The sequence below is a fragment of the Salmo salar genome, chromosome 12, assembly GCF_965601325.2.
Source record: "Salmo salar chromosome 12, fSalSal1, whole genome shotgun sequence".
NCBI lineage: Eukaryota > Metazoa > Chordata > Actinopteri > Salmoniformes > Salmonidae > Salmo > Salmo salar.
In genome coordinates, this window is record NC_138302.1 from 54,602,688 (window position 1) to 54,627,760 (window position 25,073).

Consider the following 25,073-nt stretch of genomic DNA (forward strand, 5'->3'; position numbering starts at 1 on the left):
CCATTGAAAAGATGGTCAGTTCTGGTCTGCTTAACGGGTGGCTCTCCCATAGGCACCAATGCAATAGCAGCTGGGTCTGGTCTCCTTACTTCATTGTCTTTCTTTGAACCAGAGAAAAACAGCGAGTAGGGTGTCTCGCTTCCTCTTCCGTCTCTGGTGTACATACTTACCGCTCTCAGGTGGTCATGTGATCAACTGTACTGGGGCAATCATTTTGTGATACAATATAAATGTACAATATTGATACCAATGGCACTTATTGATGATAGTCATGTAATGTGATTAACAGTGAAATAGTTTTACAGTCTAGCGATTTAATCCAAATCAATCAATCAATCAAATGTATTTATAAAACCCTTCTTACATCAGCTGATGTCACAAAGTGCTGTACAGAAACTCAGCCTAAAACCCTAAACAGCAAGCAATGCAGGTGTACAAGCACGTTGGCTAGGAAAAACTCCCTAGAAAGGCCAGAACCTAGGAAGTAACCTAGAGAGGAACCAGCCTATGAGGGGTGGCCAGTCCTCTTCTGGCTGCGCCGGGTGGAGATTATAACAGAGCATGGCCAAGATGTTCAAATGTTCATAGATGACCAGCAGGGTCAAATAATAATCACAGTGGTTGTCGAGGATGCAACAGGTCAGCACCTCAGGAGTAAATGTCAGTTGGCTTTTCATAGCTGATCATTCAGAGTATCTCTACCGCTCCTGCTGTCTCTAGAGAGTTGAAAACAGCAGGTCTGGGACAGGTAGCACGTCCGGTGAACAGGGCAGGGTTCCATAGAACAGTTGAAACTGGAGCAGCAGCACGGCCAGGTGGACTGGGGAAACAAGGAGTCATCAGGCCAGGTAGTCCTGAGGCATGGTCTTAAGGCTCAGGTCCTCCGAGAGAGAGAAAAAAAGAAAGAGAGAAAAAGAGAGAAAGAGAGAATTAGAGAGAGCATACTTAAATTCACACAGGACACCGGATAAGACAGGAGAAATACTCCAGATATAACAGACTGACCCTAGCCCCCCGACACATAAACTACTGCAGCATAAATACTGGAGTGTGAAACAGGAGTGGTCGGGAGACACTGTGGCCCCGTCCGACGATACCCCCGGACAGGGCCAAACAGGCAGGATATAACCCCACCCACTTTACCAAAGCACAGCCCCCACACCACTAGAGGGATATCTTCAACCACCAACTTACCATCCTGAGACAAGGCCGAGTATAGCCCACAAAGATCTCCGCCACGGCACAACCCAAGGGGGGGCGCCAACCCGGACAGGAAGATTACGTCAGTGACTCAACCCACTCAAGTGACGCACCCCTCCTAGGGATGGCATGGAAGAGCACCAGTAAGCCAGTGACTCAGCCCCTGTAATAGGGTTAGAGGCAGAGAATCCCAGTGGAGAGAGGGGAACCGGCCAGGCAGACAGCAAGGGCGGTTCGTTGCTCCAGTGACTTTCCATTCACCTTCACACTCCTGGGCCAGACTACACTTAATCATAGGTCCTAGTGAAGAGATGAGTCTTCAATAAAGACTTAAAGGTCGAGACCGAGTCTGCGTCTCTCACATGGGTAGGCAGACCATTCCATAAAAATTGAGCTCGATAGGAGAAAGCCCTGCCTCCTGCTGTTTGCTTAGAAATTCTAGGGACAGTAAGGAGGCCTGCGTCTTGTGACCGTAGCGTACGTGTAGGTATGTACAGCAGGACCAAATCGGAAAGATAGGTAGGAGCAAGCCCATGTAATGCTTTGTAGATTAACAGTAAAACCTTGAAATCAGCCCTAGACTTAACAGGAAGCCAGTGTTGAGAAGCTAGCACTGGAGTAATATGATCACATTTTTCGTTTTTAGTCAAGACTCTAGCAGCCGTGTTTAGCACTAATTGAAGTTTATTTATTGCTTAATCCAGGTAGCCGAAAAGTAGAGCATTGCAGTAGTCTAACCTAGAAGTGACAAAAGCATGGATGAATTTTTCTGCATCCTTTTTGGACAGAAAGTTTCAGATTTTTGGAATGTTACGTAGATGGAAAAAAAGCTGTCCTTGAAACAGTGTTGATATGTTCGTCAAAAGAGAGATCAGGGTCCAGAGTAACGCCGAGGTCCTTCACAGTTTTATTTGAGACGACTGTACAGCCATCAAGATTAATTGTCAGATTCAACAGAAGATCTCTTTATTTCTTGGGACCTAGAACAAGCATCTCTGTTTTGTCCGAGTTTAAAAGTAGATAATTTGCAGTTCCTTATGTCTGAAACACAGGCTTCCAGGGAGGGCAATTTTGAGGCCTAGCCATGTTTCATTGAAATGTACAGCTGTGTGTCGTCCGCATAGCAGTGAAAGTTAACATTATGTTTCCGAATGACATCACCAAGAGGGAAAATATATAGTGAAAACAATAGTGGTCCTAAAACGGAGCCTTGAGAAACACCAACATTTACAGTTGATTTGTCAGAGGACAAACCATCCACACAGACAAACTGATATCTTTCCGACAGATAAGATCTAAACCAGGCCGGAACTTGTCTGTGTAGACCAATTTGGGTTTCCAATCTCTCCAAAAGAATGTGGTGATCGATGGTATCAAAAGCAGCACTAAGGTCTAGGAGCACGAGAACAGATACAGAGCCTTGGTCTGATGCTATTAAAAGGTTTGGCTTTTTCAAGAGAGGCTTTATCACTGCCACTTTTAGTGAGTTTGGTACATCCGGTGTATAGAGAACTGTTTATTATGTTCAACATAGTGGGGCCAAGCACAGGAAGTAGCTCTTTCAGAAGTTTAGTTGGATTGGGGTCCAGTATGCAGCTTGAAGGTTTAGAGGCCGTGATTATTTTCATCAATCTGTTAAGAGATATATTACTAAAAACTTGATTGTCTCCCTTGATCCTAGGTCCTGGCAGAGTTGTGCAGAATCGGGACAACTGAGCTTTGGAGGAATACCCAGATTTAAAGAGGAGTCCGTAATTTGCTTTCTAATGATCATGATCTTTTCCTCAAAGAATTTCATGAATGTATTACTGCTGAAGTGAAAGCCATCCTCTCTTGGGGAATGCTGCTTTTTAGTTAGCTTTGTGACAGTATCAAAAATAAATTTCAGATTGTTCTTAATATCCTCAATAAAGTTGGAAAAATTGGATGATCGAGTAGCAGTGAGGGCTCTTTGATACTGCACGGTACTGTCTTTCCAAGCTAGTCGGAAGACTTCCAGTTTGGTGTAGCGCCATTTCTGTTCCAATTTTCTGGAAGCTTGTTTCAGAGCTCGGGAATTTCTCTGTATATCAGGGAGCTAGTTTCTTATGATAAATGTTTTTGGTTTTTAGGGATGCAACTGCATCTAAGGTATTACGCAAGGTTAAATTGAGTTCCTCAGTTAGGTGGTTAACTGATTTTTGTACTCTGACGTCCTTGGGTAGGCGGAGGGAGTCTGGAAGGTCGTCTAGGAATCTTTGGGTTGTCAGAGAATTTATAGCACGGCTTTTGATGGTTGGGGTCTGAGCAGATTAGTTGTTGCGATTGCAAACGTAATAAAATGGTAGTCCGATAGTCCAGAATTATGAGGAAAAACAGTAAGATCCACAACATTTATTCCACGAGACAAAACTAGTTCCAGAGTATGACTGTGGCAGTGAGTAGATCCGGAGACATGTTGGACAAAACCCACTGAGTCGATGATGGCTCCGAAAGCCTTTTGGAGTGGGTCTGTGGACTTTTCCGTGTGAATATTAAAAAGTCACCAAAAATTAGAATATTATCTGGTATGACTACAAGGTTCGATCGGAATTCAGGGAACTCAGTGAGGAACGCTGTATATGGCCCAGGAGGCCTGTAAACAGTAGCTCTAAAAAGTGATTGAGTAGGCTGCATAGATTTCATGACTAGAAGCTCAAAAGACGAAAACGTCATTTTTTTTGTAAATTGAAATTTGCTATCATAAATGTTATCAACTCCTTCGCCTTTGCGGGATGCGAGGGGATATGGTCACTAGTGTAACCAGGAGGAGAGGCCTCATTTAACACAGTAATTTCATCAGGCTTAAGCCATGTTTCAGTCAGGCCAATCACATCAAGATTATTATCAGTGATTAGTTCATTGACTATAACTGCCTTTGAAGTGAGGGATCTAACATTAAGTAGCCCTATTTTGAGATGTGAGGTATCACGATCTCTTTCAATAGTCGCAGGAATGGAGGAGGTCTTTATTCTAGTGAGATTGCTAAGGCGAACACCGCCATGTTTAGTTTTGCCCAACCTAGGTCGAGGCACAGGTCTCAATGGGGATAGCTGAGCTGACTACACTGACTGTGCTAGTGGCAGACTCCACTAAGCTGGCAGGCTGGCAAACAGCCTGCTGCCTGGCCTGTACCCTATTTCATTGTGGAGCTAGGGGAGTTAGAGCCATGTCTATGTTCGTAGATAAGATGAGAGCACCCCTCCAGCTAGGATGGAGTCCGTCACTCCTCAACAGGCCAGGCTTGGTCCTGAAAGAGGGCCAATTATCTGCAAATTCTATCTTTTGGGAGGGGCAGAAAACAGTTTTCAACCAGCGATTGAGTTGTGAGACTCTGCTGTAGAGCTCATCACTCCCCCTAACTGGGAGGGGGCCAGAGACAATTACTTGATGCCGACACATCTTTCTAGCTGATTTACACTCTGAAGCTATGTTGCGCTTGGTGACCTCTGACTGTTTCATCCTAACATCGTTGGTGCCGACGTGGATAACAATATCCCTATACTCTACACTCGCCATGAAATCACCTGTATTAAAGAAATGATCAATACAATGAGTATGCAATGTAATAAAGGCTTAACATGCTCGTCGGATCGACTGTAACCTAATGCTTTGTCAACATTGCAATGTCACACTGTATTGGCTACATCCCTCCGTCAATCCCATATCAGCGCGCTCCAATAAAAAAAAAACACTGCTTAATTTAGTTCATGGACATTTTCACTAAGAACCAAACCTAAGCAAACGGGCCATAACCGGGGGAGGGACCGATCTGAACTTGTCCAATAAGAAATGCTCAATTTCATTTTCCGTTGCCAAACGTTTCGCCATGACCCATGACTTCTGCGTGGTGAGATGAGTCATTTTAGCCGCCTAGTGTGTCGTTCTACTAGCTGTGTCTGCAGTGTTCATAGACTGGTTACTTCAACCATTTTGTATCTTCTCCATAGTTCATAGTTACCTCAATTACCTCGACTAACCGGTGCCCCCGCACATTGACTCTGCACCGGTACCCCCTGTATAAGGCCTCGCTATTGTTTTTTTACCGCTGCTCTTTAACTATTTGTGTCTTTTTTTCCTTTCTTTTTTCCCCTTTAAAACTGCATTGTTGGTTAAGGGCTTGTAAGGAAGCATTTCACCGTGAGGTCTACACCTGTTGTGTTCGGCGCATGTGACAAATACAATTTGATTTGATTTGACACGGTCAGTGATGTTATGTAAAGCTGTCTGTACATGGTTCAGTGGGTTGGGTTAGCGTCCCCCTTGATTATATGAGGAGAGCTCTTTCTCTCTGAGTCTCATGGACTGTGTTATTGCCTTCAGACACGAGAGGGAGGAAAGGGGGACACCTAGTCAGCTGCGCAACTGGATGCATTCAACTGAAATGTGTCTTCCGCATTTAACCCAACCCCTCTGAGCATTCCCCCTGTGGCAGGCTAGAGACAGGGCAACACAGGCTGCATGAGGAATGTGCGTGTGTGTGTGTGTCTGTGTGTGTGTGTGTGTGTGTGTGTGTGTGTGTGCCTGCGTGTTGCCGGTGTGCACGTGTGTGGAAGTGTTTAACTGTATTGACAGGACCGTGTGTCCATCTGTGTGTGTGTGTGTGTGTGTGTGTGTGTGTGTGTGTGTGTGTGTGTGTGTGTGTGTGTGAGTGTGTGTGTGTGTGTGTGTGTGCACGTGTGTGGAAGTGTTTAACTGTATTGACAGGACCGTGTGTCCATCGGGGGGGGGGTGTGTGTGTGTGTGTGTGTGTGTGTGTGTGTGTGTGTGTGTGTGTGTGTGTGTGTGTGTGTGTGTGTGTGTGTGTGTGTGTGTGTGTGTGCGTGCGTGCGTGCGTGTGTGGGGTGGGGGGGTGTTCTTAGTGGTGAGTGAGATGGCCGTGGGAGCTGATGAGAATGTTCTGTTAGTATCTGTGTTCTGTATGTATGAGGGGAGTGCATACTGTACGGCCCTTTACAGCACAAATAAGCTCTGCCATTAGTCAGAGATATTTATGGCCTGCCCCACAGGCCTCGCTATCCCCTCTCTCTCTCTCTCTGTCTCCCTGTCTCGCTCTCCCCGCTCTCTCTCACTTCCTCTCTGTCCCTCTTTTATCCGTACACTCACGCTCTCTTTTTATCCATCTCTTTCTCTCCCTTACATTATCTCCCTCTCTCTCTCCCCCCTCTCTCTCTTCCTCTCTCTCTCTCTCCCCCTCTCTCCCTCTCCCTCTCTCTCTCTCCCTCTCTCTCTCCCCCCTCTCTCTCTCCCTCTCTCTCTCTCTCCCCCTCTCTCCCTCTCCCTCTCTCTCTCTCCCTCTCTCTCTCCCCCCTCTCTCTCCCTCTCTCTCCCCCCTCTCTCCCTCTCTCTCTTTCCCCCTTTCTCCCTCCCTCCCTCTCTCTCTCCCTCTCTCTCTCTCTCTTTCCCCCTCCCTCCCTCTCTCTCTCCCCCCTCTCTCTCCCTCTCTCTCTCCCCCCTCTCTCCCTCTCTCTCTTTCCCCCTTTCTCCCTCCCTCTCTCTCTCTCTCCCTCTCTCTCTCTCTCTTTCCCCCTCCCTCCCTCTCTCTCTCCCCCCTCTCTCTCCCTCTCTCTCTCCCCCCTCTCTCCCTCTCTCTCTTTCCCCCTTTCTCCCTCCCTCTCTCTCTCTCTCCCTCTCTCTCTCTCTTTCCCCCTCTCTCCCTCCCTCCCTCTCTCTCTCTCTCTCCCTCTCCCCCCTCTCTCCCTCTCTCTCTTTCCCCCTCTCTCCCTCTCCCTCTCTCTCTCTCTCTCTCTCTCTCTCTCTCCCTCTCTCTCTCCCCCCTCTCTCTCCCTCTCTCTCTCCCCCCTCTCTCCCTCTCTCTCTTTCCCCCTTTCTCCCTCCCTCCCTCTCTCTCTCCCTCTCTCTCTCTCTCTTTCCCCCTCTCTCCCTCCCTCCCTCTCTCTCTCTCTCTCCCTCTCCCCCCTCTCTCCCTCTCTCTCTTTCCCCCTCTCTCCCTCTCCCTCTCTCTCTCTCTCTCTCTCTCTCTCTCCCTCTCTCTCCCCCTCTCTCTCTCTCTCTCCCTCTCTCTCCCCCTCTCTCCCTCTCTCTCTTTCCCCCTCTCTCCCTCCCTCCCTCTCTCGCTCCCTCTCCCCCTCTCTCTCCCCCTCTCTCTCTCTGTCTCTCTCCCCCTCTCTCCCCCCCCTCTCTCTCTCCATCCTCTCTCTCAGGCTGGAATGGCAGATTTTTAATGGCAGGCCAGCCTTCAGCCAATATATTTAAAGGGAACAATCTGTGATTCAAAAAACAGCAAAGTCTTCCTAAAACTGATGTACTGTAGGAATTCCAGATTAGCCCTTTCATCGAAGAAACATTTTCTACACATATTTGGGGAGAGTTTGAAAAAGTCCTGTTAAAGGAATCTCATCAACAGGATATATCGTTTCCTTGAATTCTGTGACGGGCAGATATGTGGTGTATGGCAATTCATTTGATTGTTCTAGCCTGATTCATTCATTTATTTTACTGTTTTCTCTTTGTTTCTAAACTTTTCTTTTCTTTGTCTCTACCTCAGTCCCTGACTGCCCCCCCCCTTTCTCTCTCTCTTTGTCTACCTCTCTCTCTATCTCTTTCTCTATCTCGCCCCCCCCCCACCTCTCTCTCAGTGAAATTCAGTACACTTTATTGACATGGCAAGTTAAATTACTTACATTGTCAAAGTATACATATAACACAAAATTGTGGGACCAACAGCAATAAGGAATCAATACTAATAGTAGTAGTGGAAATGGGATTACCATTAACAGCAACTACAACAACAATATTTAGAACAATACATTAAATCAATAGTGGTAGACCAGTCTCAACATGACTGAGAAGCCCCCCTCTCTCTCTCTCTCTCTCTCTCTCTCTCACTCACTCACTCACTCACTCACTCACTCACTCACTCACTCACTCACTCACTCACTCACTCACTCTCTCTCACTCTCCATACCACTCTCTCACTCTCTCACTCTCTCTCACTCTCTCTCTCTCACTCTCTCGATCTCGCTCTCTCTCTCTCTCTCTCTCTCTCTCTCTCACTCTCTCACTCTCTCTCCATACCTCTCTCTCTCTCTCTCTCTCTCTCTCACTCTCTCTCTCTCACTCTCTTTCCATACCACTCTCTCTCTCTCTCTCTCTCTCTCTCTCTCACTCTCTCTCCATACAACTCTCTCTCTCTCTCACACACTCTCTCTCACTCTCTCTCTCTCTCTCACTCTCTCTCCATACCACTCTCTCTCTCTCTCTCTCTCTCTCTCTCTCTCTCTCTCTCTCTCCATACCACTCTCTATCCCACTCTCTCTTTCTCTCTGTCTCCCTCTGAACCACACTCTCTTTCTGTCCCGCTCTGCCCCTATCTCTCTATCTCTGCCTCTCTCTCTCTCTTTCTGTCCTGCTCTGCCCCTATCTCTCTATCTCTGCCTCTCTCTCTCTGTCCCACTCTGCCCCTATCTCTCTATCTCTGCTTCTCTCTAGCTGTCCCGCACTGCCCCGCACTGCCCCTATCTCTCTCTCTCTGCCCCTCTCTCTCTCTGTCCCGCTCTGCCCCTATCTCTCTATCTCTGCCTCTCTCTCTGTCCCACTCTGCCCCTATTTCTCTATCTCTGCCTCTCTCTCTCTGTCCCACTCTGCCCCTATTTCTCTATCTCTGCCTCTCTCTCTCTGTCTCGCACTGCCCCTATCTCTCTCTCTCTCTGCCTCTCTCTCTGTCCAGCTCTGCCACTCTCTATAGAATGGCAGTGGTAGGCCGAAAGCCTCGCTCAACCTTTTACAGTGGTAACAAAGGGGCCTGTGTCTCTTTCACTGGGCTAAGTGCTTCACTCAATCGGCAGTAAACTGTTGGCAAAACGAGCCCTGCAGCCCAGAATACTCTGTATGGTGTCTACAGAGCACTGGGATTAAGGACATCCTCGGGAGTTGGGATTAGCGAGAGAGAGAGAGAGAGAGAGAGAGAGGGAGAGAGAGAGAGAGAGAGAGTGTGAAGGGAGTCAGGGGTCCAGCATGTGAAGAGTTAAATGGCTGTGTTTAACGTTCACTCTCTGAACACTGCCTCTGGCCAGCAGAACCTAGCAGGACCCCTGACTTTAGAATAGGTAACAATAGATATGATATGGGTCGGGAGAAAGCAGCGGATGAAACCAAGCTAGCTAGCACACTATTTGGTTATGGCTTTGAAAATAGCGAAAGACAGACAGACAGGCAGACAGACTCTATGCTGTGTCCATACTGTGTACACTGCATGCTGGGTGCTAAGGTGGCTGCTGTGTCTCGTCTATAATGAATGGACGCCGGGAGGGAGGGAGGGAGGGAGGGAGGGAGGGAAGGAAGGTGAAAGGGGTCCCAGCCCAGCCCTCTCACCTGTCACATGTTTCTGGGGACGACCTGGGAGTGTCCTGAACAGCTGAGTCACACTTTGGCCCCACTCATGCTTACTGTATACAACAGGAGGCTGCTGAGTGGAGAACCTGGATGCGTTCAACTGAAATGTGTCTTCCGCATTTAACCCAACCCCTCTGAGCATCCCCCTGTGGCAGGCTAGAGACAGGGCAACACAGGCTGCGTGAGGAACGTGTGTGTGTGCCTGCGTGCCGCCAGTGTTGCCGGAACGGAGCAAATGGAGTGGCGTCAAACACCTGTAAACCGTGTGTTGATGTATTTGATACCATTCCACTTATTCCACTCCAGACATTACCATGAGCCCGTCCTCCCCAATTAAGGTGCTAACAACCTCCTGGGCTGTATACACACACACACACACTCACACGCACACACACACGCACACTCACACGCACACGCACACGCACACTCACACTCACACTCACACGCACACACACACTCACTCAGTCATTACTCTGATGCTGACATACCTGTCTCAGCCAGCATCTGTTGCTCCCTATCCTGTCCTCCCTGTCTACAGTACCTACCACAGCAAGACCATCACTGTGGAGCCTCCAAGTTATCCTGTCCTCCCTGTCTACAGTACCTACCACAGCAAGACCGTCACTGTGGAGCCTCCAAGTTATCCTGTCCTCCCTGTCTACAGTACCTACCACAGCAAGACCATCACCGTGGAGCCTCCAAGTTATCCTGTCCTCCCTGTCTACAGTACCTACCACAGCAAGACCATCACCGTGGAGCCTCCAAGTTATCCTGTCCTCCCTGTCTACAGTACCTACCACAGCAAGACCATCACCGTGGAGCCTCCAAGTTATCCTGTCCTCCCTGTCTACAGTACCTACCACAGCAAGACCATCACCGTGGAGCCTCCAAGTTATCCTGTCCTCCCTGTCTACAGTACCTACCACAGCAAGACCGTCACCGTGGAGCCTCCAAGTTATCCTGTCCTCCCTGTCTACAGTACCTACCACAGCAAGACCATCACCGTGGAGCCTCCAAGTTATCCTGTCCTCCCTGTCTACAGTACCTACCACAGCAAGACCATCACCGTGGAGCCTCCAAGTTATCCCGTCTATGCGGACCTCGGAAACTGTGTTTTACACTTCCCAGGTCACGTTGGATGGGCCCGCGCCCGAGTGTCTGCTTTCTATGTCTGTCTGTTTTCGACCTGTGTCATGTCGAGTCAGCGTTGAGATGGGATGAGTTGATTGGTTCGAATCTGATGAAGTCAGAGCTCTACCTGTTGTTCCCGACTGAATACAGCCGCTGTGGGGTGGTGGCCAGGGCTTTGTCCCAAAACGTACCTCAAACGTGCCCCTGTGGGCCCCGGGTCAAACGTTAGGGAACAGGATGGCGTTTGGGACGCAGACCCAGGGGGATTCTAGAACGTAATCATGCTCCGGTTGGAAGATTTGAGTTGCTTCATTACGCCAGGTAGCAGCCAGGCCTGATGGGGGGGTTGTGGGGGTGGGCTGCCTGGACAGTGCTGCAGCGGGCCGAGGGAAACACTTTGGAAACGTTGATCAACTGGATGAACTAGAGTCATCCTGCTTTACAGGAGGCCAGCGACACACTGGCTAATCCAAAAACATCCCTCTGTGTGTGTGTGTGTGTGTGTGTGTGTGTGTGTGTGTGTGTGTGTGTGTGTGTGTGTGTGTGTGTGTGTGTGTGTGTGTGTGTCTGTGTGTGTGTGTGTGTCTGTGTGTGTGTGTGTGTGTGTGTATGTGTGTGTGTGTGTGTGTGTGTGTGTATGTGTGTCCAGGTGTTCCCTTCATTACAGCCATCACGGTGATTGGCGTTTACGTAACAGTGAGGGAGTTTCCAGTTTTCCCTTTTGTCTCTCTACGGTTGTGGCTGCCTCTCTCCAATGAATACATTCCAGAAACAGAGAAAGGACCTAAATGGATTGTGTGTGTTTAGCTTGTGTGTACTGTGTGGGTATTAAGCTTGGGCGATATACCGTTAATACCGTGTTCCCGGGGTATTTTGAAATACCAACGGCTGCGGGGGTTTGTGCTACGCCACCACTTAGAACAATAAGTTAGGTATAATTATAAGAAATCTAAGACGTGTCAAATAAATGTCACCATCTCAGGGCTCCAGCTATGCATTTAGTTTGCTAACTGGCTAGCTACTGTAAGTGGCTAAATGTCAATATCAAGCTTCTTGGTTACAGCAGAGACATTCAAATCCCCTCCCGGATCAAGATCCCTGTTGCCTAAATAGTTTTGTGCGTAATCTTAGAAATTATTATTGTAGATATATATATTTTTTAATGTATAGAGCATCTTGTGTGCACTTACGGTAATACCATGTATTCCGGTATGGCACAGAAAATGTATGACGGTAGGAAAATCGGTATACTGCCCAACCCTAGTGTGTACTGGTGTGTGTGTGTGTGTGTGTGTGTGTGTGTGTGTGTGTGTGTGTGTGTGTGTGTGTGTGTGTGTGTGTGTGTGTGTGTGTGTGTGTGTGTGTGTGTGTGTGTGTGTGTTAATATTCTAATATGAATAATATGAATGGTCACTACTGTATAATAAATCATTAGTATGGCCCAACGACCATAGTGATCTATTGTTTTCTTTTCCCCTCTCTCTCTCTCTCTCTCCCCCTCTCTCTCTCTCACTCTCTGCAGGAAACGGTAGAACATGTCTTCCTCGTCATTTTCACTATCGAAACCTTTCTGAAGATTATCGCCTACGGTTTAGTGGCGCACCAGAACGCGTATGTGAGAAACGGATGGAACATGCTGGATTTTGTCATCGTCGTTGTCGGGTAGGTATCTCCAATCTTCTTTACTCTCCAGCCGCTCATTCAACTGGAATTCATCTGAAGGGCTAAAGCGATTTTCGATAGTATGGACTTCCTCAGTTCTGATTGTGTTGTGAAGTACTTGATTAAATCGTCTCGGAGTAGGAGTGCTGATCCAGGGTCAGGTCCCGCCTGTCCATTAATTATAATTTGCAAGGCAAATCTGATCCCAGAACAGTACTTATGCTCAGTGACTGAGAAGCTTGATGAATACAGACCCAGGGCATTTTTTTGTGTTTCAGTTTAGGTTTTGAATTTGAACTGCAGCTCCTCATTTGAGCCTGACATGTACTTGTTTGTGACAGTGGTTGAGTTTGTTCATTCCCAAATAGCACCGTATTCCCTATATACCGGGCCCTGGTCAAAAGTAGTAGACTCTTATATAGGGAATAGGGTGCCATTCCGGACGTGTCCACTGTCGGTGGCCCAGTACTAATATGGACGGACCCTCATCCACTTACAGTATATGACCCAGAAAAGACATGGAGGATAAATCACAACTTTACCACCACTGGAGTGACTCACCATCTCGCCATGTTCCATCGCTTCTCTCCCACCCTCGCTTCCTTTTCTCAATCATTCCATATTCTCCCTCTCTTTCTCCTCTTTCTCTCTCTATCTTTCTCTTCCTTTCCTCTCTCGCTCTCTCTCTCTCTCTTTCTCCTTTCCTCCTCTCTAGCTTTCTCTTCCTCTCCCACCCTCCTCTCTCCTCTATCTCCTTCCCTCCCTCCCTCCCTATCTCCCTATCTCTCTCCGTCTATCCCTCCCTATCTCCCTATCTCTATCCCTCCCTATCTCCCTATCTCTCCCTCCCACCCTCTCTCCCTGCCCCCCTCCCTATCTCCCTATCTCTCTCCCTCTATCCCTCCCTATCTCTCTCCCTCCCTGCCTATCTCCCTATCTCCCTCCCTCCCTCCCTCCCTCCCTGCCCCCTCCCCCTCCCTCCTCCTCCCCCCTCCCTCCCTCCCTCCCCCTCCCTCCCTCCCTCCCTCCCTCCTCCCTCCCTCCCTCCCTCCCTCCTCTAATACACACACAGTCCAGTGGGTAGCTAGGTCAGATCTGTGTCTGTATGCGGCATGCAGGGTTGATCTGTCATGCAGTCAGATGCAGAGAGATGCATCCTGCTAGGATGACTGACTGACTGACTGACTGACTGACTGACTGACTGACTGACTGACTGACTGACTGACTGACTGACTGACTGACTGACTGACTGACTGACTGACTACAGCACACGCATTGAAGTCATCATAGAAACGGCACACTAAGATAAGCCCTGTGATATCCAAATATAGACGTGTCAATATCCTCACAACTGAACTGGACACACTAAAATACTGCACGCAGGCCAAATGACTGCACAAACTACACTACATGATCAAAAGTATGTGGACATCTGCTCGACAAACATCTCTTTCCAAAATCATGGGCATTGATATGGAGTTGGTCCCCCTCTTTGCTGCTGTAGTAGCCTCCACTCTTCTGGGAAGGCTTTCCACTAGATGTTGGGCTACAAGAGCATCGGGCACGGATGTTGGGCGATTAGGCCTGGCTCGCAGTTGGCTTTCGAATTCATCCTGAAGGTGTTCGATGGGGTTGAGGTCAGGGCTCTGTGCAGGCCAGTCAAGTTCTTCCACACCGGTCTCGACAAACCATTTCTGTATGGACTTCGGCTTTGTGCATGGGGGAATTGTCATGATGAAACTGGAAAGGGCCTTCCCCAAACTGTTGCCACAAAGTTGGAAGCGCAGAATTGTCTAGAATGTCATTTTATGCTGTAGCGTTAAGATTTCCCTTCACTGGAAGTAAGGGTCCTAGCCCGAACCATGAAAAACACCCCCAGGACATTTTTCCTCCTCCACCAAACTTTACAGTTGGCGCTATGCTTTTGGGCAGGTAGTGTTCTCCTGGCATCTGCCAAACCCAGATTCGTCAGTCGGAATGCCAGATGGGGAAGCGTGATTCATCACTCCAGAGAACGCGTTTCCACTGCTCCAGAGTCCAATGGCGGTGAGCTTTACACCACTCCAGCCAACGTGATCTTAGGCTTGTGTGCAGCTACTCGGCCATGGAAACTCATTTCATGAAGCTCCCGACAAACAGTTCTTGTGCTGACGTTGCTTCCAGAGGCAGTTTGGAAATCGGTAGTGAGTGTTGCAACCGAGAACAGACGCGCTTCAGTACTCGGCTGTCCTGTTCTGTGAGCTTGTGTGGCCTACCACTTCGCGGCTGAGACATTGTTGCTCCTAGACAGCACTTACAGTTGAACGGGACAGCTCTAGCAGGGCAGAAATTTGACAAACTGACTTGTTGGAGAGGTGGCATCCTATGACGGTGCCACGTTGAAAGTCGCTGAGCTCTTCAGTAAGGCCATGCTACTGACAATGGTTGTCTATGGAGATTGCATGGCGGTGTACTCGATTTTATACACCTGTTAGCAACAGGTGTGGCTGAAATAGCCACTATTTTTTGAAGGGGAGTCCACATACCTTTGTATATATATAGTGTATGTGATGTCAGATCAAATGATGGCCTCATTGGGATCTGTCATCATTATCATCATTATCAGAATGTATTTTTAAGTACTCTACAAGAAAGTACAGTTACAGTATAATAAAAGGGGCTCAGCATATACATTTGGTATTCTATTCTGATGGTATTCTATTCTGATGGTATTCTATTCTGAAGGTATTATTTTCATATGAACTGATGAGTGAGCCATCAAACACCTCAGTGAGAGGCCGTCGGTTTTTCTACTCTGATTCAGTCCAACATCAGTTTGCTACAGCTGCTGCAGCAGCCTGTGATTGTAGCCCTAAAGTAAAGCCCTCTACGGCCCTCCAGGCCTCTACTGGCAACTCCATTCAGCCCATTTAGTGCCTACTGCTGCCCAGTAGGTGAGGACTGGCTAACTGACTGGAACTAAACGTCTGCTTTTTTTACAATAGGATGTTCACTCCATCCATAAACTACAGTATAATACTGTGTTTTTACCTGCTGTGTGTGTGTGTTTGTTTGTGTGAGTGTGAAAAGAAAAGATAATGGATCTAAATATATATTTATATGATCTTTGAGAACTAACAATCACCGAAACAAAAGCTAGACAGTCAGGGAGAATTGAACATTCCAAAACAATGAATTTAGCAATATTGATTTTGTTATTATGTTTGAGCAAAAGAACATTTCATTAGCCATGGCAAAATGCATAGAATTGCAGGAAATTTGCTTTAAAACTGCGAAATGTTCTCTCAGCTCCATAGCCGCGGGAAGAAGGGGTGCTGAGGGTTCTGCAGCACCCGCTGAAAAATCATTTGCAAACAAATTATTAGCGGATCGATATTGCCATCTGTACCACGGGCAAAAAAATTATAATTAGTGCAGGGAAACTTTTTAACCAGCCCTACTGTACGTTTCTTTAGAGTCTATTGTATTGGTCTGGGCCCGTATTTATAAAGTCTCGGGAGTGGGACTGCTGATCTACTGTGTTTTGCCTTTTATATCATAATGAATAAGATGCATGAACATGGGGAACCTGATCCTAGATCAGCATTCCTACTCCTACTCTGAGAGAGGAATATGGGCCCTGAATCCAATGCTCCAGTCCTTTTAACATGTTCTCTCTCTTTCAGTAGTAAGTCAGTGCTGTGCTGGAATGTTTGATCTGTAACATTCTCTTTCTGATGTGTTTCCTGTAACATGTTTTCCCTGGTTTTTCTCCACAGGCTGTTCAGTGTTGTCCTGGAGCTTTTGACCAAAGACTCCGTTGAGACGAAGGAGGAAGCGGAGGCGGGGGCGGCGGCAGCTGCAGCGGCAGCGCTCCACCCCTCCGCCCACGGCCACGGGGGAAAGTCGGGCGGCTTCGACGTCAAAGCCCTCCGTGCCTTCCGTGTGCTGCGACCCCTACGCCTGGTCTCAGGAGTGCCCAGTGAGTTACTGTTATCTGACCCTTCACCTTTGACCCCACAACAACACCAACCAGACCTAGGTTCAAATGCTATTTGAGATCATTTCAAATACTTTATCTGGACTTGGTTGAGCTTGCCTGACACCATGGAACAGAATAGTTACAAGGAGTGCGAACCCCATCCATCTGGCACTCCAGGCAGGCTAAAGAACATTTCAAATATTTCAAATAGTATATTAACCTAGGTCTGACACGAACACAGTGTTGTTGTGAGGGCTGACTGATCCCTCATGATGAAACATGCACAGCAACCTCCATTGACCTACAGTATATAGGCTAACCTCTGAAAGGCACTACGTAACACCACACCAATAAATAACACTGCGGCAAACTGTGACCTGATTTTCATTTTTTCATTTGAGTCATTTAGCAGAGCAACTTACAGTAAGTGCGTTCATCTTAAGATAACTGGGTGGGACAACAACATATCAGATTCAGATTCAGAGTTTTTAACAGTCACATGTACAGGGTTGCAGGTATGATCGCATAGTACAGTTGAAATCTTAGGCTCCGGGCTCTAACATGCAGGACAAAGTGAAATAAAATAATGAAAATGGTAATTAAACAATAAAAAATAGCTGTAAGGGCTGTCTGAAGAGAGAGTAGACCAAGGTGCAGCGGAGTTAGTGTTCATCTTGGAATTTAATAGAATACTACAAAAATGAACAAAAACACGACAGCAAAACAGTCCTGTTAGGAAAATATCTAAACAGAAACAATTACCCACAAAACCCAAAGGAAAAACATGCTCCTTATGTGTGACTCCCAATCAGCAACAACGAGCTTCAGCTGTGCCTGATTGGGAGCCACACACGGCCCAAAACAAAGAAATACAAAAACATAGAAAAAGGAACATAGAACGCCCACCCAATGTAACACCCTGGCCTAACCAAAATAAAGAACAAAAAACCCCTCTATGGCCAGGGCGTTACAATAGCACTATATACATCATAACAACTGTAGCAGTGATGAAAAAATACATTTCCATTGGGGTGGAGGCTGAGGAGACTGTTGAAGTGGTGAGGGGGAATGATCATAGGGGGAGCAGCATGACCAAAATTATATATATAAACTCAGCAAAAAAAGAAACGTCCTCTCAATGTCAACTGCGTTTATTTTTAGCAAACTTAACATGTGTAAATATTTGTATGAACATAACAAGATTCAACAACTGACACATAAACTGAACAACTTCCACAGACATGTGACTAACAGAAATGGAATAATGTGTCCCTGCACAAAGGGGGGGGGGGTCAAAATCAAAAGTAACAGTCACTATCTGGTGTGGCCACCAGCTGCATTAAGTACTGCAGTGCATCTCCTCCTCATGGACTGCACCAGATTTGCCAGTTCATGCTGTGAGATGTTATCCCACTCTTCCACCAAGGCACCTGCAAGTTCCATTTCTGAGGGGGAATGGCCCTAGCCCTCACCCTCCGATCCAACTGGTCCCAGACGTGCTCAATGAGATTGAGATCCGGGCTCTTCGCTGGCCATGGCAGAACACTGACATTCCTGTCTTGCAGGAAATCATGCACAGAACGAGCAGTATGGCTGGTGGCATTGTCATGCTGGAGGGTCATGTCAGGATGAGCCTGCAGGAAGGGTACCACATGAGGGAGGAGAATGTCTTCCCTGTAACGCACAGCGTTGAGATTGCCTGCAATGACAACAAGTTCAGTCCGATGATGCTGTGACACACCGCCCCAGACCATGACGGACCCTCCACCTCCAAATCGATCCCGCTCCAGAGTACAGGCCTCATTGTAACGCTCATTCCTTCGACGATAAACGCGAATCTGACCATCACCCCTGGTGAGACATAACCGCGACTCGTCAGTGAAGAGCACTTTTTGCCAGTCCTGTCTGGTCCAGCGACGGTGGGTTTGTGCCCATAGGTGACGTTGTTGCCGGTGATGTCTGGTGAGGACCTGCCTTACAACAGGCCTACAAGCCCTCAGTCCAGCCTCTCTCAGCCTATTGCAGACAGTCTGAGCATTGATGGAGGGATTGTGCGTTCCTGGTATAACTCGGACAGTTGTTGTTGATATCCTGTACCTGTCCCGCAGGTGTGATGTTCGGATGTACCAATCCTGTGCAGGTGTTGTTACACGTGGTCTGCCACTGCGACGATGATCAGCTGTCTGTCCTGTCTCCCTGTAGCGCTGTCTTAGGCGTCTCACCGTACAGACATTGCAATTTATTGTCCTGGCCACATCTGCAGTCCTCATGCCTCCTTGCAGCATGCCTAAGGCACATTCACACAGACGAGCAGGGACCCTGGGCATCTTTCTTCTGGTGTTTTTCAGAGTCAGTAGAAAGGCCTCTTTAGTGTCCTAAGTTTTCATAACTATGACCTTAATTGCCTACTGTCTGTAAGTTGTTAGTGTCTTAATGACCGTTCCACAGGTGCATTTTCATTAATTGTTCATGGGAAACAGTGTTTAAACCTTTTACAATGAAGATCTGTGAAGTTATTTGGATTTTTACGAATTATCTTTGAAAGACAGTGTTCTGAAAAGGGACGTTTCTTTTTTTGCTGAGTTTATATATATACATATTAAAATTGCAACAGTTATGAATGTTAGTTATGGGCAGAGTAAAAGTAAGCTAGGGGGGACGGTAAGTGACCGTTGAGGGGGTGTGGGGGAAAAAATGTCCATAGGGGGAGTAGCAGGTTGGAGCAGGTATCTGACTAGTGGTGGCTATTCAGCAGCCTGATGGTCTGAGGGTAGAAATTATTGGCCTGTCTTCCAGTTTTTGCCATGATGCTCCTGTACTGCCTGATTGTTAATCGGGCCTACTATTGTTGTGTCGTCAGCAAACTACAGGAGGGGACGGAGGACGCACCCTTGCGGATGCACCCGTGTTGAGAATCAGTGTCGAGGAGGAATTGTTACCTTCACCACCTGGGTTTGGCGGCCCGTCGGTAAATCCAGGACCCAGTTCCATAGGGAGGAGTTCAGACCCAGGGCCGTGTGCTTTGTAGTGAGCTGCTAGGGCACTCTGGCATTGAAGGCCGAGCTGTAGTTGATGAACAGCATCCGAACATATGCATACCTTTTGTCCAGGTGTGTAAGGGCAGTGTGCAGTTTAATGGCGATTGCGTCGCCCGTGGATCTGTCAGGGCGGTAGGCGAATTGGAGAGTGTGTCGGGGAGGGAGGAGGTGATATGGTCTTTGCGAGGGTTAACACGTTTGAATAACTACAGAATGGGGGGGAAAGAAAAGTACAAGTGTTAGTTCACAAAACACTCTTTTTTATTTTTGACTGCCAATATCTCTACAATGATACACCCAATGTCGTTTTCTCAACCTTCCCTCTCTGCACCTTCACGTTGTCTTGAGATGAAGGTGGTAGGTTTGATCAATGTGGGTTCCAGTGGGTTCTATTCCTGAATACACATCACGAACATGTTAACTAGGGCTGGGAATTGCCAGGGACCTCACAATAGGATATTATCACCGTACTTATGTGCCGATACGATATGTATTGCAATCCTATATCTATCAAAATTTGATATGTATTGCAATCCTATATCTATCAAAATTCGATATGTATTGCGATTCTATACTGCAGTGATGGTTTAACCCGGTAAAAATCTATTTAACCTCATGAAACACGCTCTCTGGAATTGCTCCACCATCTTTATTTTTATTTTTATATTTATTTCACCCCGTTTTCACCACAATTTTGTGGTATCCAATTGGTAGTTACAGTCTTGTCTCATCGCTGCAACTCCAGTACGGACTCGGCAGAGGCGAAGGTTGAGAGCCGTGAGAGCCACTGCGCCACTAGGGAGGCATTGCTCCACCATTTTACAGAAATTCCCTTACTTAATGTAGTAAGAACCAACCGACGAGTTATCAGGAAGCATACTCTTAACGATGGTCAGGGACAGCTATTGTTGGGGTAGCACCAGATGAAGTATTACCTGCATCGGGCTCCTATTTCAGGGTCAATCCTTAAGAAATAAAGGTCTGCTCAAAACATGTTGGCTCACTAGGTATAGGATGATAAATAACAGAGTTTTGGCACAGGTACATCCAACAAGCACTAGTTAACAACCAAGTCATTTTTTTACAAATCTAGACTTGGGGTCACAATATTTTTTTTATATATTTTTTTTTACACTGTTTGGACTTACGTGACCCCCAAAAAATGCTTAGCCAGCCCGCCCAAGGATTTACAATGGCAGGAAAATCCAAGAATGATTTCTGAAACACTATATCCAGAAATCTTTCACATTTCTGTTCTTTCATAAGATAAAATCCTTGATTAATCATGCGTGTGTAATAGATTACTATTTTCAGATTTTTCATTCATAGATTTTAGATGTGTATGAGTATTATTTTTTTTTAAATACGCCATATATCCAATGTTTAGCTGGCATGGAATGTTCGTATCCTATATATTTGACTGTGATATGCTTGTCTCGCCTAGCTATCTTAAGATGAATGCACTTACTGTAAGTCGCTCTGGATAAGAACATCTGCTAAATGACAAATGTCAAATGTAAATGTTTTACGTACAGATCTCATATTACATATCATTGTAAAAACAGAATCATTTCAAACCTTGATTACATTGGGATACGATCACATATGCCTGTGTTTATGCGTGGCAATACTTGGGAACGGATTTTTACATCCAAGAAGTTAAACATTTATAATAATAATTCAAGTAATGGTACAGACAGGAGACGCGAGGTGAGACTCGTACCCCCGTCGCCAGGGAGATATGTGGTCCGGAGTCAAGAGAGTTTACCAATGGACCTTGACTCAAATTCAACCACACACAGTATTACTGTAACACACGCACGCACAAACACCTAGCTATGTCGTCCTTCTCTAACAAGTACGTTTGACTCTCTGTAGGTTTACAGGTTGTGCTGAACTCCATTATTAAAGCCATGGTCCCTCTCCTCCACATCGCCCTGCTGGTCCTGTTTGTCATCATCATCTACGCCATCATCGGCCTTGAGCTCTTCATTGGCAAAATGCACGCTACCTGCTTCTTCCCCAGCACAGGTAAGAGCGTGTGTGTGTGGGTGCGTGCGTGCATCTTACCATCTGTGTGTGTGTACATGACTATTGCAATTGTGGTTTCAGTCTCTCTCTCTTTCCGGCTCTCCTTCCCCCTCCCCTCTCTTTGTAGGCATGATAGCGGAGGACGAGCCGGCTCCGTGTGCGATCTCAGGGCACGGGCGCCAGTGTCCCATCAATGGCACCGAGTGCAGGGAGGGCTGGCACGGCCCCAACGACGGCATCACCAACTTTGACAACTTCCTGTTTGCCATGCTGACCGTGTTCCAGTGTATCACCATGGAGGGCTGGACGGACGTGCTCTACTGGGTGAGGCCCTCGGTCATAGAGATCCTATCAAATCAAATTGCGTTTGTCACGTGCGGCGAATACAACAGGTGCGGTAGACCTTACAGTGAAATGCTGACTTACAAGCTCTTTCCCAACGATGCAGTTGAATTCTTTTCAAATTGTATGTGCCCTCTGCACTCCCCGTGTGGTCTCCGTGTGAACTTTGACCCGCTCACTCCCTCTGATGTGTCAGAAGATTAGTCACTGGGCCTGGATGTGACTGACATTCAAATGATTAAAGGTTCAGTCAAGCCTTTCTCTATATATCGGAGTCCCATGACCTTCCCTCACCTTTTTTCTCACTCTCAACTGTAAAGAGGGTTTTCCCCCTTCATCTTGCAGTCTTAGCAAACTGTTTTCCTCACCTTTCTCTACCTCTGACTATCCACGTTATTCTCTTTCTCTTCCTCCCCTCTTTCTTCTTCTTCTTCTTTCCCCATCTCTCTCTGGTGACGGGTGCTCCTCCAGATGAATGATGCTATGGGTCTAGAGCTTCCATGGGTCTACTTTGTATCTCTGGTCATCTTCGGCTCCTTCTTTGTACTGAACCTGGTTCTGGGAGTGTTGAGCGGGTAAGACACCTCTGTCTCTCTCTCTCTCTCTCTCTCTCTCTCTCTCTACGTCTGTCTGTCTGTTAACCTGCTACTCTGGCCCCATACAGGTCTACCTGTCTGTCTGTCTGTCTGTCTGTCTGTCTGTCTGTCTGTCTGTCTGTCTGTCTGTCTGTCTGTCTGTCTGTCTGTCTGTCTGTCTGTCTGTCTGTCTGTCTGTCTGTCTGTCTGTCTGTCTGTCTGTCTGTCTGTGTCTTTCTCTCTACGTGTCTGTCTGTCTGTCTGTCTTTCTCTATGTCTGTGTCTTTCTCTCTACGTGTCTGTCTGTCTGTCTTTCTCTATGTCTGTGTCTTTCTCTCTACGTCTTTCTGTACATGTCTGTCTGTCTGTCTTTCTCTCTACGTCTGTCTGCCTGTACGTCTGTCTGTCTGGTAACCTGCTGCTTTGGGCCCACCGTCTTCTTTGTTAGTCGAATCATCCTGGGCTCCTTTTTCATGCTTAACCTTGTGCTGGGTGTGCTGAGTGGGTAACCAGCTGAGGGTGCTGGGTGCTGAGTGCTCTGCAGTGTGTGGGTGCTATGTGTGTGTGTGTTTGTGTGCGCTGTGTACAGTGCGTGTGCAATGTGGGGTGAGACAAGGGAAAGACCATGGAGTGGCTTGCTTTGTATGGTGTTGGGGAATGGTGAGAAAGTCTCCGGGAGACAGAGAACAGGTATGGCGATACTCAAGTCACTGGTAAATACAATACAATTTAAATCAGACTGATGCTGTTTCACTGCCCTGGCCACCACAAACATAACCTTTGTTGACCTGTCATTTGTTTTGCATTGCGTTTCCTCGCCACGACAACCGACACCCCAACCCCCTTCATCACCACTACCACCCAAACTCCAGAGACAGGAAATTAATCTCATTCCTCGCCCTTCACTCCCTCCTCAGCCTAACTCCCTAAACTCTCGCTCCAGTATCTACTGCCGCTTCCATTCCCCTGCAGTGGGGGAGGAAGCGTGTTAGTGGGGGTGAGGTGTTAGTTCATAGTACTCGCTAGTCTATGGCCAGCAGCACTCAGAGGATGCGTGTTCTTTCTTAGAGCGTTCCGTTGGTGGTTGGCAATGTTCCTGGGTTATGACCCCTTCTCTCTGTTAAGCTGTACACTTTATTTTTAGAAACGCCGTGAATCATTTTTTGGGAACTGTGAAGTTTTGTTTGAGGTGTAGACTAGTGGCGGATCAAGTTAAGAGAAAATTACAGTTGAGTGTGACGTGTAGTAATTGTAGATGATTATACATTATGCCACTCTAACCTGGTGGTCCCAGCGCGCACAACCCACGTGGAGTTCCAGGTCTCCGGCAGCCTCTGGAACTGCTGGTCTGCAGCCAACAAGGCTGAGTTCATCTCAGCCTATGCTACCCTCCAGTCCCTAGACTTCCTGGCGCTGACAGAAACATGGATTACCACAGATAACACTGCTACTCCTACTGCTCTCTCTTCGTCTGCCCACGTGTTCTCGCATACCCCTAGAGCATCGAGGTGGCACTGGAATCCTCATCTCTCCCAAGTGGACATTCTCTCTTTCTCCCCTGACCCATCTGTCTATCTCCTCATTTGAATTCCATGCTGTCACAGTTACCAGCCCTTTCAAGCTTAACATCCTTATCATTTATCGCCCTCCAGGTTCCCTTGGAGAGTTCATCAATGAGCTTGACGCCTTGATAAGTTCCTTTCCTGAGGATGGCTCACCTCTCACAGTTCTGGGTGACTTTAACCTCCCCACGTCTACCTTTGACTCATTCCTCTCTGCCTCCTTCTTTCCACTCCTCTCCTATTTTGACCTCACCCTCTCACCTTCCCCCCCTACTCACAAGGCAGGCAATACGCTTGACCTCATCTTTACTAGATGCTGTTCTTCCACTAATCTCATTGCAACTCCCCTCCAAATCTCCGACCACTACCTTGTATCCTTTTCCCTCTTGCTCTCATCCAACACTTCTCACTCTGCCCCTACTCGGATGGTATTGCGCCGTCCCAACCTTCGCTCTCTCTCTCCCGCTACTCTCTCCTCTTCCATACTATCATCTCTTCCCTCTGCTCAAACCTTCTCCAACCTATCTCCTGATTCTGCCTCCTCAACCCTCCTCTCCTCCCTTTCTGCATCCTTTGATTTTCTCTGTCCCCTATCCTCCAGGCCGGCTCGATCCTCCCCTCCTGCTCCGTGGCTCGACGACTCACTACGAGCTCACAGAACAGGGCTCCGGGCAGCCGAGCGGAAATGGAGGAAAACTCGCCTCCCTGCGGACCTGGCATCCTTTCACTCCCTCCTCTCTACATTCTCCTCTTCTGTCTCTGCTGCTAAAGCCACTTTCTACCACTCTAAATTCCAAGCATCTGCCTCTAACCCTAGGAAGCTCTTTGCTACCTTCTCCTCCCTCCTGAATCCTCCTCCCCCTCCCCCCTCCTCCCTCTCTGCAGATGACTTCGTCAACCATTTTGAAAAGAAGGTTGACGATATCCGATCCTCGTTTGCTAAGTCAAACGACACCGCTGGTCCTGCTCACACTGCCCTACCCTGTGCTTTGACCTCTTTCTCCCCTCCCTCTCCAGATGAAATCTCGCGTCTTGTGACGGCCGGCCGCCCAACAACCTGCCCACTTGACCCTATCCCCTCCTCTCTTCTCCAGACCATTTCCGGAGACCTTCTCCCCTTCCTCACCTCGCTCATCAACTCATTCTTGACCGCTGGCTACGTCCCTTCCGTCTTCAAGAGAGCGAGAGTTGCACCCCT

At 47.5% G+C, this 25,073-nt stretch overlaps 1 protein-coding gene across 1 annotated transcript in view; it reads left to right on the forward strand.

The window, feature by feature from the left end:
* Positions 1 to 25,073, forward strand: part of LOC106565299 (voltage-dependent L-type calcium channel subunit alpha-1D) — a 128,499-nt gene that overhangs the window by 45,352 nt on the left and 58,074 nt on the right. Inside the window, exons 4-8 of the mRNA XM_082959556.1 lie at positions 12,227 to 12,366; positions 16,125 to 16,327; positions 21,244 to 21,396; positions 21,524 to 21,720; positions 22,210 to 22,313. Coding sequence (XP_082815682.1) covers positions 12,227 to 12,366; positions 16,125 to 16,327; positions 21,244 to 21,396; positions 21,524 to 21,720; positions 22,210 to 22,313 — 797 coding nt within the window. The remainder of the gene's footprint in view (positions 1 to 12,226; positions 12,367 to 16,124; positions 16,328 to 21,243; positions 21,397 to 21,523; positions 21,721 to 22,209; positions 22,314 to 25,073) is intronic.